Source organism: Mercenaria mercenaria, chromosome 18 (genome assembly GCF_021730395.1).
Source record: "Mercenaria mercenaria strain notata chromosome 18, MADL_Memer_1, whole genome shotgun sequence".
NCBI classification, from domain to species: Eukaryota; Metazoa; Mollusca; class Bivalvia; order Venerida; family Veneridae; genus Mercenaria; species Mercenaria mercenaria.
Genome location: NC_069378.1, coordinates 21,416,488 through 21,432,900, shown reverse-complemented (window position 1 = coordinate 21,432,900; position 16,413 = coordinate 21,416,488). Strand labels below are relative to the sequence as shown.

The window sequence follows — 16,413 nt, the reverse complement described above, 5'->3', positions numbered from 1 at the left end:
GCATAATAAATGGGCCGCTGACTTGTTTTTACAAAAGCAATGTGTCTCCTACATCATGACAAGAATTAGTGTATTTCGCTTCCATAACGATCCATCAAATTATCCATCATTTATTTCTTAACAAATTGCCTTGGTTTTTGTTATTCTATTTGTTAATAAGAATTGTCATTAACAAAATTCACTTTGAAAAAGTAATTCTTCTTCTATCTGTACCAAATAACAAAGAACTGAGGTTAGTTCAACAGATATGAGATTTACAATAGTAAATTAACCCTTATCCTGCTAAATTTCTAAAATGTACTTGTCCATCTTTCAAAGGGGTGCGCACCAAAAAGATACTGACTGAATGACTGATCATCATCTACACTGGTCGCAAAGGCAGAATTAATCATGTCCAGCATGCATACTGATTTAATCTACCGACAAAATTTCATAAAAGGACCTTTCATATAAAATTGTATAATGATACAAATGACAAAATCCAGACATGCTTGAAGGTGTGAATTGTCCAAGCAGTTCTGTTTAAATGTACATTAGAAAGTGATCCATATATTTATGCAGTTATTCGAAGAAGACATTTACGTCCTTGGTAATTTACATACAATACTTTAAAAGTCGTTTTTAGAGTTACTTATCGTCATCCCAAGTGTATTTTATAAACACTTATCATTCTTAACTTTTTAATGCTGTTATAGTCCAACATTTAAAAACTGAAACTTTCACACACACGAATAAAATATCGAATCCTGACAGGTATTCTAAGAATTTTTTCATAAAATTTTGTTAATTTCACCAAGAACGTTATTACGTCCTTGATTCTACTTTTGTATGGCTTAAAAGTTCAAGGTTAAATTATGCCAATCGGTAATCTAAATAGCCACATTGTTTTTTCCTTTCAGACTGTGTGTTTTACGCCTCTTTCTCCAACATTCATGAAACATCATCAGACTGTCTGTTTGCCTAGGGTCTACAGCATCGTTATATCACCTCGTAATCTATCAGTACTACATACACTGCTTTGGTTGGCACGGAGTTTCCTTTTGCTGCATCTTGCAGCAACTTTTGTACTTGTTGACAGTTGTTAAAGCCCGCTGGGATTGAGCTGCGGTGTCTGACGGAGCAGGTGGAAGACCCAATGATAGGCAGTTATTAAAACCCACAGGGACTGAACTGCCCTTGTCTTTTGACCAGTACGTTGAGGTCCTAAAGGGTGTTTCTCTTGTTCATCTCCTTTTTAGTGCACTAAGTACATGCGTAAATATTTTTTCCGCTTTACCTTTTTATGTATTTTACACGAGTGACTTTGTGGTTTACATATTGTGCCGTTTGTTTCCATTGCGTTCTAGGGATGTACCCGAGAGTGATAACTTATATTTACATTGTCCCATACCTTGAGAACACTGTTGAGATTAAAAATGGGGTTTGGTGTGTACCATTAAACCGTTCAAAACTCCAAGTGGTAGTTCCAAGGCGGTGCCAAACAATGTGCCTTAATTTGTCTGTTTTTACATAGTAGTCTAATTGTTTCATTTTGTCACTTTTTGGGGGGAATTGTCAATTATTCACATTCTCTGGTGTTGGGGAGGCTGCATTGTCGGAACGTTGCTCTCCATCTTTGACCTTTGTCCTAATCACTGTTCCGTTATATGGCTTTGATCTTTGTCGAAACGTTCATTTTGAATATGTATGTATAATTTTTAAAATGACAGTTTTGGAAGTATGTGTTTTTACGTTACAAACGCCTATGAGTATTCCGATTACCAGCTCTTGTCTAAATCACATTAAAAGAACAACTGTATAAGTTGAAATAAGACAGCCCAATATACTTCTTGTGTGTTTACCTTGGTTGCTGGCCTCAAGTTGTGGCAACACTGTGAAGCACTAAATCATGCGCTAATCTCATTTGGAATGTTCAGTATTTGTGTAGTCTTCACGTATTTCCAGCCAACAGTGGCTTTGGGTGGGAGCCGATCTCATTAGACATTTGCGAATTAAGTCTACGTGGACTGTGGACACCTAAGCCGATAGATTTTTCAAGGGGACCGTCTCAACATAATAATTTTAATTTATGCGCGGTAAGAAAAAGAGTTTATAACGGCAATAGGGTTTGGGTTATTATATCATCACTATACGGTAGGTGATATAAATTCGGATGTACCTGTTTTTAGCTCGACTTTTCGAAGAAAAAGTAGAGGTATTTCACTCGCTCCGGCGTCGCAGTTGGTTAAAGTTTTTGATAAAGTCAAATATCTCTGTTACTATCAAAGCTATTAACTTGAAACTTATAATAGTTATTTACTATCAAAGTCTACACCAGGAGAAATAATCCCCGTAACTCTGATTGAATTTTGATAGAATTATGCCCCTTTTTGTCTTAGAATTTCTGGTTAAAGTTTTTGATAAAGTAAAATATCTCTGTTACTATCAAAGCTATTGACTTGAAACTTAAAATAGTTATTTACTATCGACGTCTACACCAGGAAAAACAATCTTCATTACTCTGATGTGAATTTTGACAGAATTATGCCCCTTTTTAATTTAGAATTTTTGGTTAAAGTTTTTGATAAAGTCAAATATCTCTGTTACTATCAAAGCTATTGACTTGAAACTTAAAATACTTATTTACCATCAAAGGCTTCACCAGGAGAAACAATCCCCATAACTCTGATATGAATTTGGATATAATTATGCCCCTTTTTAACCTAGAATTTTTGGTTTAAGTCTTTGATAAAGTCAAAACTTAAAATGCTTTTTACTATCACAGTTTACACGCGGAGAAACAATCCCCGTTACTCTGATTTGAATTTTGACAGAGTTATGTCCCGATTTAACTCGGAAATTTGTTACTGGCAAAGCTCTAATTCAGAGTCAAGCACTGAGAAAAGTCGAGCGCGCTGTCTTACGGACAGCTCTTGTTCCGTGTTTCTGTCCATCAGAGAGAAGTTATGCTACACATATCGCCAAAACTATTAAAGCGGGCCATGCGCTCTGCACGTCGTCATAATGTGGTGAACATTTGTGCCAAGTTTCTTTAAAATCCTTCAAGCAGTTCAAGAGTTACACATCGCACTAGAAACAAAGTTATATGACCTTTGACCCCACCCCTAAGTGTGACATTGACCTTATCTCGATGTGGTGGACATTTGTGCACTGTTTCTTTAAAATCCCTCAAACAGATCAAGAGTTACAGAGCGGACATGAAACAAAGTCATATGACCTTGACACCAAAGTGTGACCTTGACTTTAAAGCGAGCCACCTGGCACGTCGTCTTGATGTGGAGAACATTTGTCAAGTTTGTTTAAAATCCTTTAAGGGGTTCACGAGTTACAGAGCGGAGTCGACACGAAATTGCTAACGGACAGACGGACACACAGACAGACAGGCGGCCAGATGAACACCTGTTGTATCCCAAAATACGTCCCCTTGGGCATATAATAACAACAAAGGAATGGAGACGCAAGCTATTACGTTTTCCACAGTTTTCACAATGATTTACCTACTGGCCTACATTTTGATCCCAGCTGACCCTGTTTAGATTTTTTCATGTCGGACGACGACGACGATGGAATACGGATAAATTGCGATCAGACTAGCTCATCTTTTCAACTTTGACGCAGATGCCAAGCTTATAATATTAAAGAACATTTCAGGAAAGTGTTATGACGCTAGATCAAATACTTTTTGTGATATGTATAACAAAACAATTCTCTGGTGAACAGACGGACGGAAAGACAAATCCAAATCTTATCCTGTTCGGTGACATAATAAGTCAGACCTTACCATCATTATAGGAATGTTTTCCTATCAAACATAAATTAAAATTATCATGTTGAGACGGTCCCCTTGAAAAATCGATCGTCTTAGGTGTTCACAGTCCACGTAGACTTAATTCGCAAATGTCTAATGAGATCGGCTCGTAAATTGAATGTTGAAACATTCGGTAAACCGGTGTAAAACATACACATTTCACTTCCTTTCACATCTTCGATAGTTATGTCCGGTCGCCTTGCTTGAACACCTATATTACACATTTTCACACTGAAATCTGTCTGCGTACCAAATGATCGTGTAGACTTTGGTTTCTGTATATCGGTTTCAACCTCGGTTTGAATCGCACAATTCACTTGACAAGATACAGTTTGAGTTTCTTTATTCAAATGAACAGAAAATGTGTCCTCGTTAACGTTTCCATGATAGTCATGTAATTTAACAGAAACATACTCCAAAACATGAGCGGAAAACAGTGGTGAGTTCAAGAAGTCCTCGTCCTCTTGCGCAGTATCCTCAAATGCTGGGTTTTGATCAGCGTTCTGTGTGTCTTTATTACAGATCTGAAATATATCGAATACAACTACTTTAAATTGTTGTTTACTTATTCTATCCTAGCATAAAACTTTGTGAAACTTCCTTTAAAATCCAACATACTTACTACCATGACCAGTTTCATCTTTAAATGTTATAAATTATTTTGCAAGTGAACATATCTTATAAACAGAAAGGATCTATCAATTACGAAACATAAACTCTACAGACAGAAATAAATCACCATGTTAGAGAAAATTGTGAGATAGGCTTTAGCTTACATTTTATTTTCTAAAATGGTGATTTATTTTCGTTTTTTATTAATGAAAAAAAAAATAAACAATGTCTCACCGAAGTAACTTCAAATTGTTTTACTCTGCCATCCTGTAGAATGAAAACGGATGGTACATTGTTTTCTACCAGCTTTCTATCGTATATTCCATCTTTGAAGTGAGCAGAACATAAACGATCATTACGTTCATTGAATACAAACCTTGCACTCACAGTCCTAATACGTTTTAACCACGCATTCTGAAGTATTTTGTTAGCTGGAAACCGATGTAAGGTAACAGTTTTATTATCAACAGTTTTCCCTCTGTAATTGCTACACACACAACAATAATGTCTATTAGAACTCCGTGATTTTACAGTTTTTTTATCAGATTTAGCACTATTTCCGTCTGTCATGTTTGCTCCCCAATATTTTGGATGTATGCTGATCTTATCTTTTGGCACTGAAGAGTTCGCAAGGGGAGTAATAAATCAGGGGAGATAACAACCCTTATTGAACAGGACTATAAACAAGTACACCATTTATATCACGTTATGTATGAAGTACTATTAACCACTGGTGGCTGACGATGTCAAACCGCGAGCCGTTTCGTTACGAAGACAGGTAATGGTTTCGTTGTGAGTATTTGTTTACATACACGCCTCACACACCCCTGTGTTACTGGAATTCATAACTGTGCATATAAAGGTAAGAGTATTAGTGTGAAACGTAAGCTGTAAATCTTTACCAATTGTTAGCAAAGCAAACATATGACTAATTTGCAGTTGTTTGATCGTGTGTTGAATAAAATCAGACAGTTTCTTTTTGAATGTGTGGTTTTATACAGCAAATTCATGATAAACACAAGCATCCGTTATTAAATGTAATTATTATGCTTAAACTTTCAGCTTTTGAAAACGAGTTCAACATATTTTTCGACTGTACATGTTTTTCATTTGATTTTATGCCTCTATTCCTACAAAAAATGCCTTTAATACTCGGTCGTGTTTACAAGAAATGAGTATGGGGTTTCTCTCGAAGTCACTGCATTAGGTATGGGTTTTCAACTGAAGGTGTATGTGTTTTCTATTGAAGACATCAACAGAATATGTCTAGGTTTCATACAGCCTGTATATTTGAATGTATAATCCCTGGGGTGCTGCAGTCCAGTGCGTAATTCTTTCTCTCTTCCTTTAATACATCCTTGTTTGGACAAACAAAATTTATCATGTTAATATCAGACTTTGTCATTGATTTATTGTTACTGTCTCCATGCTCAATTGCTCCTGAAAACACCTTGTATCCTCCTATGAATCGCAGAAACTTAGATTTAAACAGCGCCTGTCAGACTGTCCAAAACTGTCTCACTTAGGAGTGTATCTCATTAGCCGCACATCTTCTAGGCTTGAAAACTTTATGACATCTAGAAACAACTGGGTCGCAATGTGCTTTACACTAAAATCTCCAGAGTCAATCAAATGAAAGAAATTCATCCATTCATGTAAACGACCACAATCAGCTAAATGAGTGGTAACAGACGGCAATAACGTTTTAAGTTGCTGAACTACCATTTGTACAGTTTGTGTGTCCGCCATTACGTCATCAGGGATGTCATTTGCATTTTCCATTAGTTCATACTCCTCAATGTCGGGCTCTGAATCCGAATATAACACTGTGGTGTCCAACAGTTCCGATAAATCAGCAACTGAATCGGTTGCCTCAGTTGAAGATAAGTTTTCGACATGTTCTTGGTCGACTTCTAATTGTGAATATAATTGACGATGAATGATTTTGATGGTGTGTTGATTTTGTGTAGTTTTCGAACTGGGCTGTCGCTGGCTAAAGATTTGGTAGGTATTATCATTTTCCCAGATTGGGGATCAAAACTGATTTCTTTACCGGTAACATTAGACCCCAATACATTGTATGTCCTTTGGCGATTACTCCTCCCGTCAATCGACTTCCACATGTAGGACACCTTTTCTGCCGGGTGATCCTCAACACAATGATACACTGTGTCTTTTATGTTCTCAAATGTAGAGTCACAATAGCTGCACATAAGATTCTGAAAAAAAAAGAAAATCGACTTTGTAACGAAACACATACTATTTTGTTGTACTTCGTATGAAAACCTAGACACACTCTGTGCGAAACACAGACACAAAAAATGATGTATATTGCCGATTTTAATAATGTTTTCGTAATAACAGAGACATCTTATTGTAGCAGGAACAAATATTCACTGATATCTCGACAAGTGACTCTTTCTTTGATTATTTTATCTTACTTTTATACCGTTTTGCAAATAAACAAGGATTTTTATGTAACACATAGTAATTGAACACTAATAAACACAAAAATATTTAAGAAAAAACAAAATGTCGCATATACGCATACACAAACATAACATACACATTAACTCACCATTTCTCTGTAACGATCCAAAGATCCACACCGAAAAAAAGCAAAATATATTAAAATTTGTGAACCGCGTATGCATGCCACGCTAGATATAAACAAATACTCACAACGAAACCATTACCTGTCTTCGTAACGAAACGGCCCGCGGTTTGACATCGTCAGCCACCAGTGTTAACTGAAGTATCGTCAAATTGCTTCCGAAACATATGCGAGTGGAATATTAAATGTCTGAAAAGGTGCAGGTTAGCATACTTCACAATTCGTCAAATGTTTTCAAATACTCAAAAAATAATGTGTAAGATAATCACAAATTACCGTTCACATTTCAGTCTCAAGCATAAATACTGAAAAAAGTTATGTTTAACTCCGGCTCCAACCCCATCATTCGGGCGAGCGGGCGTAAGTTGTCATAAAGGTTTTACTATACTTGACGTCGTAAAGCGTAAAAAGGCATTGTGTACGCACTTGTGAAGTATAATTTGTGCACGTATGGTATTGCTTGGGATGTCTTTGTAACATATCAAGTGAATTTTTTCTCTGTTATTATTTTTTGAAAGAATGAATAGAAATAATTATAACATTGACAATAGCTTACTACTTTCCTATATATAACCTAAATACATATTACTGACATTAGGTTTTAGAATTCATGAAAGTTGACTGGTAATGTCAGGAAAAGTTTACCTTTCAGTGTATGAGTAACTTCAATAAATTACTTCCATTATGTGTAAGTACATCCTTTCCAACATTATACAAGTTATTTTTATCTTCATTCTCCGTTTACATGTACTTATAGTGGGACCGGAGACCTGCGTATTTATTTAAATCCGTTTTCACACCTGTATCTTGAAGTACATGCATTCTGCAGTGGAGTAATAGCGCGACACTATAAGGAAAGCAATGAGGTCTCGTATAAGACCATATGCGTAGGATTAGGTAGGGGTGAACTCTCTCCCTAATTTTGAGAGGAGGTTTAACCCCCACCGTTTGGTCCCAAACCTTGGAAAATATGCCCTTTTAAGACTCGCGTAACAATACCGCCACTACCTAAAACCGACATTGAATTTGCAATAATCGAACTGTAGCTTTTATCACATATATAAACTGTTAATACGCCTTAAAACATTTTTTTCACTGAAGGTCCATAAAATCATCTTTATAAAACAAAAGGAAATGGCATGGAAATCAAAAATATGGTGAAAATAACACATTGCATAAATTTTCTTCAGTTTTTCGGAAGTGTATCACATTAAAATAAGTCTCTTTGTTGTTAAAAGAAACATTGACCTGAAACAGATATATCTAATTTGAAGTTCATCCGAAATATTAGCGCGCACACACATAGGATTATTTTAATATTTTGCAAAAAGTGATATTTTAGCAAAATAATAAATACCTTAATAAATAAAATTTTGAGGGTCGGGGTATATTCTCTGACAGATTTATCTTCTTTACCTAGAAATGCATTGCATTGTCGACGAAACTTTTGGTAGTTTTCTTCAGTGCAGTAGTCTATTGCTACGGGAGAAAACGTTTCTCTTTTTCCACTTGCATCTCAATCCCATCCCACCCTGCCGCGACGTCGAACACTCCTAGAAGTCAGTTATGACGTTGTGCATAATTATGTTTATACAAAACTACTAATCATTTCACTACATATGTGTACACGTTAACACCGATGCCACAACAACGTATATGGTAAACTGGAAACTTTGTTATTTGCTGATCCGGATGTCATATAGGGCAATCAGTTTATGGGAAGGGTCAGATGTTGTTACTGAAACGCGGCTTTGGATTGGTTGAAACAATGGTAGGGAAACCCGTAAGAGTCAATGAGACATAAGCTGACTGGATAAAAAAGCAATGTTTACAATCATACAATTTGTGTCAAAATCAAGCAATACAATGTTTTCTGTGAAATGTGGAATGTTTTCAAGTGTCTGTGTGAATGCATGGCTTTTCCATAGTCATTTTAGCATTTGGCCTCTAAATGACAAGCAACAGATGGGGTAGGTACATTTGAAGAGAAATTGTAAACAAAATGGATCGGTTAAACCTACATAAATTACATTTTTGTGGTGTCTAAAATGTTATCTTATCAAATGAATCACATTTCAATTTTGGGGTATGTGACAGAGTTATTTCTTGAAAGATCAATAGCAGCGCCTGACCTAACTTACTTATTCCTCAACCCCAATATTATGATTGCATTCAACGATATTACACCGGTTCCCTGTGTTGCTCAATGATTTTATTACTGGGTAATAAGTAAAACTGCAGCCTGTGTTTCTGATAAGGTGATTGCAGTCGTGATGAACCTGTTTGACTGGTATTTCCATTTTATTGATATTTTTGTGTTTTAAAGTCAGATTAGCCGCTGTCCGGAATTTTTTGTAGACCAATGTGTTCCTCAGGCATTAGTTACTGCGGAGGTGTGTGGCAACTCATCGAACTTCCTCATTCCATATGAAAGGTTTCCTCGCTTTATAGCAAATACATGCATGCAAAGGATGTGTTTTTTTTTATATTTTATCAAATATATCAATAAAATACATGTATATAGCAGTAATATTTTGTCCTTTCGGCCAAGTTATTTGATCAACAGTGTTGTATGGGGCTCTTAAATTCAAAAATCGTAAAAGACATATCTTTATGAAAATTAGTTATTTAAAAACTGAGTTACTGCTAAATTGAAACATGCAGTAAATACAGATTCATTGGGATTGTTAATAAAAACAACGCCACTAGTCAGCACTGAGTAAAAACCCAGACATATGTGAATGAAAGTCATTCGCTCCCTCCCAGCCATGGTTATGATCCCCTTCGATTCTCGAATCCGACAAGCAGACCATCCATATCTCGTCTCCAGAATCAAGATGGGTCAAAACCGTTGTACTCCTTTCGAGCCACAAATTTATCGGATCTGTGTAAAGGTAACCAATTTCATTGGTTGCGTTGTTTTTGACGAATGCTGTATGGTACGCATTGTTGGGCATCACTGACAGAGTTGCTGTAAACATGTAAGTTCCTGTTATTGGCGCAGTAAATATTCCGTGAATATTGTTGTAGGCGGAGCCGGAGTTTAGCTTCTCAGAATCAAATATGACAGGTTGACCTTTTGAGCAGTGAATGAGGTCTTTAGACAAGGCTGCCATAAATGCTGGATTGCCAGTGGGTCGGCCATCGCAACCTAAATATAGCAACCAAATACATGTTTAAATAACCGTACAAACAATTTAGATATGTCTTTATGTTATATGAATATAACCAATACCCTAAAATGTGCATAAATAGTATAGTGGATGATTTCTGACAACTGGCTATGCCATCTCAGTACTTGTTAATTAAAAACGTACAGCGCACTTTTGGTGTGAAAATGAAACTTTAAAAAATGGAATTGGTCAGTGTCTTCTTGTTTATTAATTCACGTCAGTAAAATCCTGAAATACAAACAATACAAAACCATAACCGTGACGACATAGAACACATGCACTCTCGGGTAAATAGAATAAATCCATAATACATTATTATTATCCAATTTGAAAACAAATATCAACAGAAAATATATCACTGTGTACAATTATCTTGATAAAAATGGCTTCCTGTATAAATTGAGTGAGGTCAAGATAATGTGTTAGTATGTTGATGCTTTATTGCCTTGGATAAATATTACAACACCTGGATAACTTTGAGTTTTTATTGACCTTTACAAATGAATACGTTGTTTTAGTGATTGGATGTACCTTCTATATTGTATTGTTCTGGTAATTAGCTAATTAGCAAGTTAGTGTGTATCTATTATTTCATGCTGTTACAATGTATTAATAAATGAGCCGTACCATGAGAAAACCAACATAGTGGCTTTGCGACCAGCATGGATCCAGACCAGTCTGGTCAGGATCCATGCTGTTCGCTTTCAAAGCCTATTGCAATTAGAGAAAATGTTAGCGAACAGCATTGATCCTGACCAGACTGCGCGGATGCGCAGGCTGGTCTGGATCCATGCTGGTCGCAAAGCCACTATGTAGGTTTTCCCATGGTGCGGCTCAAATGGCGTTGAACAATATTATTGTCATTTCTGATTATTTTATCGTAATAACATATTTGCTAATGTATCTTTTTAAAAAAAATAATTTTCACTTCAATAAGGTTGTCCAAGAGAGGTCCCAATTGATTACCCATTACTTTCAAAATCTGCCGCCGTAGGAAATTTATTTAATCGTTCTCTTACCGCATTCCTTTTGGAACGACTCAACGGATCCCATTCTATTTTCCAATGCTTGTACTTGATTGCCTAATTGCATCCGAAGTTGTTTTTCTTCCGCCAGCATTATCTGAAGGGCATCAACTGTATTTTGTGGAGCCGCATTTTCGTCAAGGATGAGTGACTGCGCCGAATGTAGAAAGAAGAAACATACCAGAAGAACATTCATTATTTAATTTGTGTCAAAGTAAGTAATTAACAAAAAATAATTTTAATCCAACACTTTGTTGTATCTTTCTAATGTTCGCAGTGTATTTTATGAATTTGCTGTCGTGGGTAATCAGTAAAGTGTACATACATATAAATAGCGGTATTGTTAGGCAGTGGCAGTAACACAATAACGCAACTATAAATCTTGTGGTTGTAACATGGTTAACCTTTGTATGGAGATATTAATACTGCGTTTTATTTTTTCATTATTTGTTTCTTGTTTTAATGTTTATGTACGTGTGCTTTAAAGTCCCAATGTTTTTGGCTTTAAGTGACTTTTATACGACCAAGTACTTATATCAAAACTTTAAGTGTCCATTTTGACCAAAAACAACCGATGACAAGTCTTTAACATTAAATTTTGAACATTTACCAGCTTTATGTCGCTGAAAGTTATGTATTTCTTTTATATTTTCGATATTTATTTTTATATTAATCACTTAACGTGTGTTGTAAACAATGAGATGAATTGACACTGTATCCTTGCCATGGTTTCTTGTTTACACATTACTCTTACTCAGAATGATCATTGCGAGTACAGCTGTATGCATGTACGTGTTTAACGCATTTGGAATATGTGTTTTTGGAGGAGTATGGATCTTATTTCGGAACTATGTAGTGGTTTTAAATAGCGGATGAAAAATTCGTTACAGTAATAGAAATTTAGCAGGGTAAGGGTTAAAAACAAGGATAAATATCTAATAGGAATACTCGAGTTCAAGGAACGCAGACTGTTCAGAACGAAACCCTGCAGCAGTGTTTGAATGGATGTGTACAGCAGTGTATGAATGGATGTGTAAAGAGTTTGCATTTACACACAAAAATACACAGACAAAATAAAACAATAAGACAGCATGAACAAAACAAACAAGGAACACAATGGTACATCGTTGAAACTACAGAAGGACCTCATAAGGCAAATGTTAAGGCTTTTACAAGAAGACATTGAAGGTTCGTGTCCGTCTGTGTCTGCGGAATAATGCTTGTATGATCATCTTTCAAAGTAAAATGTAGTTTGAAAAGCACAAGCAACACTTTAATGCGAGAATATGGCATGTCAAGCGTTGCTAAATTATATATGTATGTTATTATTATTGTTTGTTATTAATTGTTATTCAATGTCGTGTCATTCATATTCTAAAATTTGCTATTGTTATTGTATATGTCGTTATTCTTATTGTATGTTCGATATTCTTACGGTAAAAGTAATGATTGTTATTCTATATTTCGATATTGCCATTGTATCTTTGATACTGTTATTCAATGTCGTGTCATTCATATTCTAAGTCTTACTATTGTTATTGTATATGTCGTTATTCTTATTGTATGTTCGACATTCTTATGGTAAAAGTCATTATTGTTGTTCAAGATCTGATGATTCTATTTACAAAACGTGTCATTCATATTCTATATTATGTGATTGTATTTGTAAATCGTCGCTGTGCTATTTATATCCCTCAGAATGATGTAATTATTTCCCATGTTTTGCAACAAGGCTTTTCATTGAATAACAATATCAAAGATAAATAACAATAACGAAATATAGAATAACAATAATGACTTTTACCATAATAATATCGAACATACAATAAGAATAACGACATGTACAATAACAATAGCAAAATTTAGAAATGAATGGCACGACATTGAATAACAATAACAGGCAAACAATAATGATAAAATAGATTATATAATTTAGAAACGTTTGACATGTCATACGAGAAGCAGTTGATATCTAATATACAACGCCAAGGAGATGTACAGATAAATTTAAAAGGCTGATAACTGAAACTGGCATGGTCTTTTGTCGCATGTTTTACATGAAGTATGGCCACGGGTAATTATGAAATAAAACACACTGACATGGAGGACATAATGATTGTTAGCTTAAACATTTGGGACTTTAATTTGAAATTCAAATCGTATACGTTTGTATTATGTCTTGTATATTTATATATATTTCTAAGAAATGGATCTAAACATAACCTGTTTAGAGTAGTGAATATCTATTAAAATAGCTAATTTAAAAAAGGACATATTCTGGAGAAAGAAAACGTGTATTTTATACGACGTAATACTTGAACATGCACATTTGGCGTCCATTTGCGTCTTTACCGTATAAATAAAAAGAAACTTTCATCACAATAGGGCATAAACTAAATAAAATTTCGTTGAAGAGTAGTTTCGAGCCCTTTCTTCCAATAGATATAGTTTTGCTTTGTATGTGTTTATTATTATTATTATTATTATTATCATCATTATCATTATTTTTATCAAAACATTACTAATCGCCCTATTTTCGACTTGTTGCACTATGATGAGTCCGCAATTTATTGAACGGTCAAAGCTGTTAATTTATGTTTTCAAACGTCTTTCTAAGAAAGCTGAAACTCTGATTTAAATGGGATATTTCCAAAATTCAAGACCTGTTGTTTGTTAAATATGTTAATTGCATAAAGCGTTAAAAAAGACAACACGATTTTTTATTAGCATTGCACACGTCTTAAATGCACTCTAATAAAACCAAAACTGATTGAAATATGCATGTTATTATCTTTTCACCTACTCAAGTTAGCACTGGTTTTACCCAGAGCTTCAAATAATCACGAAATTTTGGTTGCCATATAAACCAATTTATCTGATAACTGGTTGCCGAAAGAATGCTTCTCATCGGCACTCATATTAGATCTAAATAATTCCGCAAAATACACGAAATAACACTATTTGTTAAACACATTTATACTTTCCTGTACCACGAGGGTGACACCCTCTCACGCACCAGCCATATTTCTGGTCTCAGTGTCCAACTCAGTCCTACCCCCTGTTCGGTCGCAACAATTCCAACTTCTGAGATCTTGAACAGTCAGTCCAACTTCTGAGATCTGGAACAGTCAGTCCAAAAGAGGTCCCAATTGATTTCCCGTTGAATCAATAAAACATTAATTTCAAAATCTGCCGCCGTATGAAAGTTATTTATTCGTTCTCTTACCGCATTCCTTTTGGAACGACTCGACTGATCCCATTCTTTTTTCCAATGCTTGCACCTGATTGCCTAATTGCATCCGAAGTTGTTTTTCTTCCGCCAGCATTATCTGTTCGGTCGCAACAATTCCAACTTCTGAGATCTTGAACAGTCAGTCCAACTTCTGAGATCTGGAACAGTCAGTCCAACTTCTGAGATCTGAAACAGTCAGTCCCCTGTCGTGCAGACATTGTCTTCCAACCAGAGAGGGGAAAATCCGGTCGTCCAGATCTTTGCCGATAGCGATGACTTATAATGGACACCAACCACTGCAGAATCTTACAAACTGCATAAGTTTTCAAGTTTTATTATGTAACATATAAACTACAACGGTAAGTTATAAACGATACGCGAGGTCCCGAGTTTCTGACTGTAAAACACTGAATAAAAGATTCTGTATTCGTGGAATACCACTTACTCGACATATAAGTAATTATTTTAACAAATGATATAATCATTCATGTTTACATTGAAAACAGATTAGAAAATTGAAAAATCATTCTTTTATTTGTCACGTAAACGCTGTATCCTTCGTGTTATATAATGGGGTACAGCTCTAAACGTTAATTGACAAAAAAGGACATTTGCTCTAAAATGGAGTGGTCATTTCATGAAAACACATGATCAGACATTAACTATTTTCGTATTTACATTATTGTTGATACGTCCTACTTGGTTTGCCTCCATACCCTCCTCTGGCACCCCTAAAAAATAATTTCACACATCAAGACATGAGTTATGACCCTTGACTTACTGAAAATATGCATAAAAGGGCCTAAATATTTGTGTCGCATGTATGTTAAGTAAAATGTGTTCATAATTGACGTATGATTGTTAAACATTACAGAATATTATTCAGTATGTGAAGTTGTACACCTGGGCTTTTGTTAGAAATTTAACTCAGCTAGACCAGGGTTATGGCTTGACTTAGTCACAAATATGCACAAAACGGCATAAAAGTTTGCGTCGCACGTATCTTAAAACATGTCTGACCTAGGGATAGTTTGATTAAGTCAAAAATATGCATAAAGGGCATACAATCGCATGTATCTCAAAAAGTGTTTGACCTAGAGTCATTAAACATTAGGGATTGTTATATAGCATGTGAAGTTGCGCACCTGGTGTTCTGCTTGGGATTTTACTCAGTCAGACCAGAGTTATAGTCCTTGCCTTAAATCAAAGTATAAATAAAGTGTTTAAAAGTTTGTGTTGCTTATATCTTAAAAATATTTCAGCTGGAGTCATGAAACTGTGTAAATTTATTCTTAGGTTAAACGTCACACCGACACAATTATAGGTCATATGGTGACTTTCGAGCGTTTTGTGGTGGTGAAAGAACCGAGGTGCCCCTCCATGCATTATGTCATCACGGTCTGGCACCTAGGTAGATCCACCCACCTTCCTTAAGCCAGCTAGATGGCTTCCTCACAATGTAGAATTGAACGCTCCGAGCGAGGTTCGAACCCACATCGATGAGGGGCATGTGATTCAAAGTTAGCGACTTAAACCACTCGGCCATGGATGCCCCACGAAATCATGTACAGTGACAGAAAGTGGGGACACCAGTGTCCTAGTAACACATCATTTTGAAGGACTCTCTCTTTTGCTGCTTATCGACATTAATGATTGCCGGTTCACGGTATTTTTTCAAAGACGTGTATTCTTCGAAATTATTTGAAAACTCATTGTTTTTAATTTTCTGTCAACGTATTTCCTATATACAAGTTTTTGTAGCAAAAAGATTTTGAACGTCACCATAATTATTACAATATAGTATGAAATGATATACTTTAAGTAAATAACTTCCGATTTTATAATTTTCAAACGAGTTGTTAGGTTGTTTCTCCTATAATTCAAATCTTGCATAAAATTGAACTTTTATCTTAGAAATTTTGAAGAATGAATATGCAGTGGTGTTCAAT

At 35.4% G+C, this 16,413-nt stretch overlaps 2 protein-coding genes across 2 annotated transcripts; both read right to left on the bottom strand.

Moving 5' to 3' along the window:
• Positions 1-395: 395 nt before the first annotated feature.
• Positions 396-5,579, bottom strand: LOC128550740 (uncharacterized). Its single transcript, XM_053530413.1, has 2 exons — positions 4,655-5,579; positions 396-4,332 (listed from the first exon to the last, which is right to left on the bottom strand). The coding sequence occupies exons 1-2, from the start codon at positions 4,988-4,990 to the stop codon at positions 3,862-3,864; spliced, it is 807 nt and encodes a 268-aa protein (XP_053386388.1). The 5' UTR covers positions 4,991-5,579; the 3' UTR covers positions 396-3,861.
• A 2,615-nt stretch (positions 5,580-8,194) lies between these two features.
• On the bottom strand, positions 8,195-11,561 carry LOC123538657 (complement C1q tumor necrosis factor-related protein 4-like). Its single transcript, XM_045322902.2, has 2 exons — positions 11,227-11,561; positions 8,195-10,185 (listed from the first exon to the last, which is right to left on the bottom strand). The coding sequence occupies exons 1-2, from the start codon at positions 11,426-11,428 to the stop codon at positions 9,740-9,742; spliced, it is 648 nt and encodes a 215-aa protein (XP_045178837.2). The 5' UTR covers positions 11,429-11,561; the 3' UTR covers positions 8,195-9,739.
• Positions 11,562-16,413: the final 4,852 nt, after the last annotated feature.

Coding starts and splice junctions, on each gene's coding strand:
- LOC128550740 (XM_053530413.1), bottom strand. CDS start 4,990: ATGACAGACGGAAATAGTGCTAAATCTGATAAAAAAACTGTAAAATCA. Junction 4,333..4,654: donor AACAATTTGAAGTTACTTCG/GTGAGACATTGT, acceptor GATATATTTCAG/ATCTGTAATAAAGACACACA.
- LOC123538657 (XM_045322902.2), bottom strand. CDS start 11,428: ATGAATGTTCTTCTGGTATGTTTCTTCTTTCTACATTCGGCGCAGTCA. Junction 10,186..11,226: donor GTCGTTCCAAAAGGAATGCG/GTAAGAGAACGA, acceptor TGCTATATTTAG/GTTGCGATGGCCGACCCACT.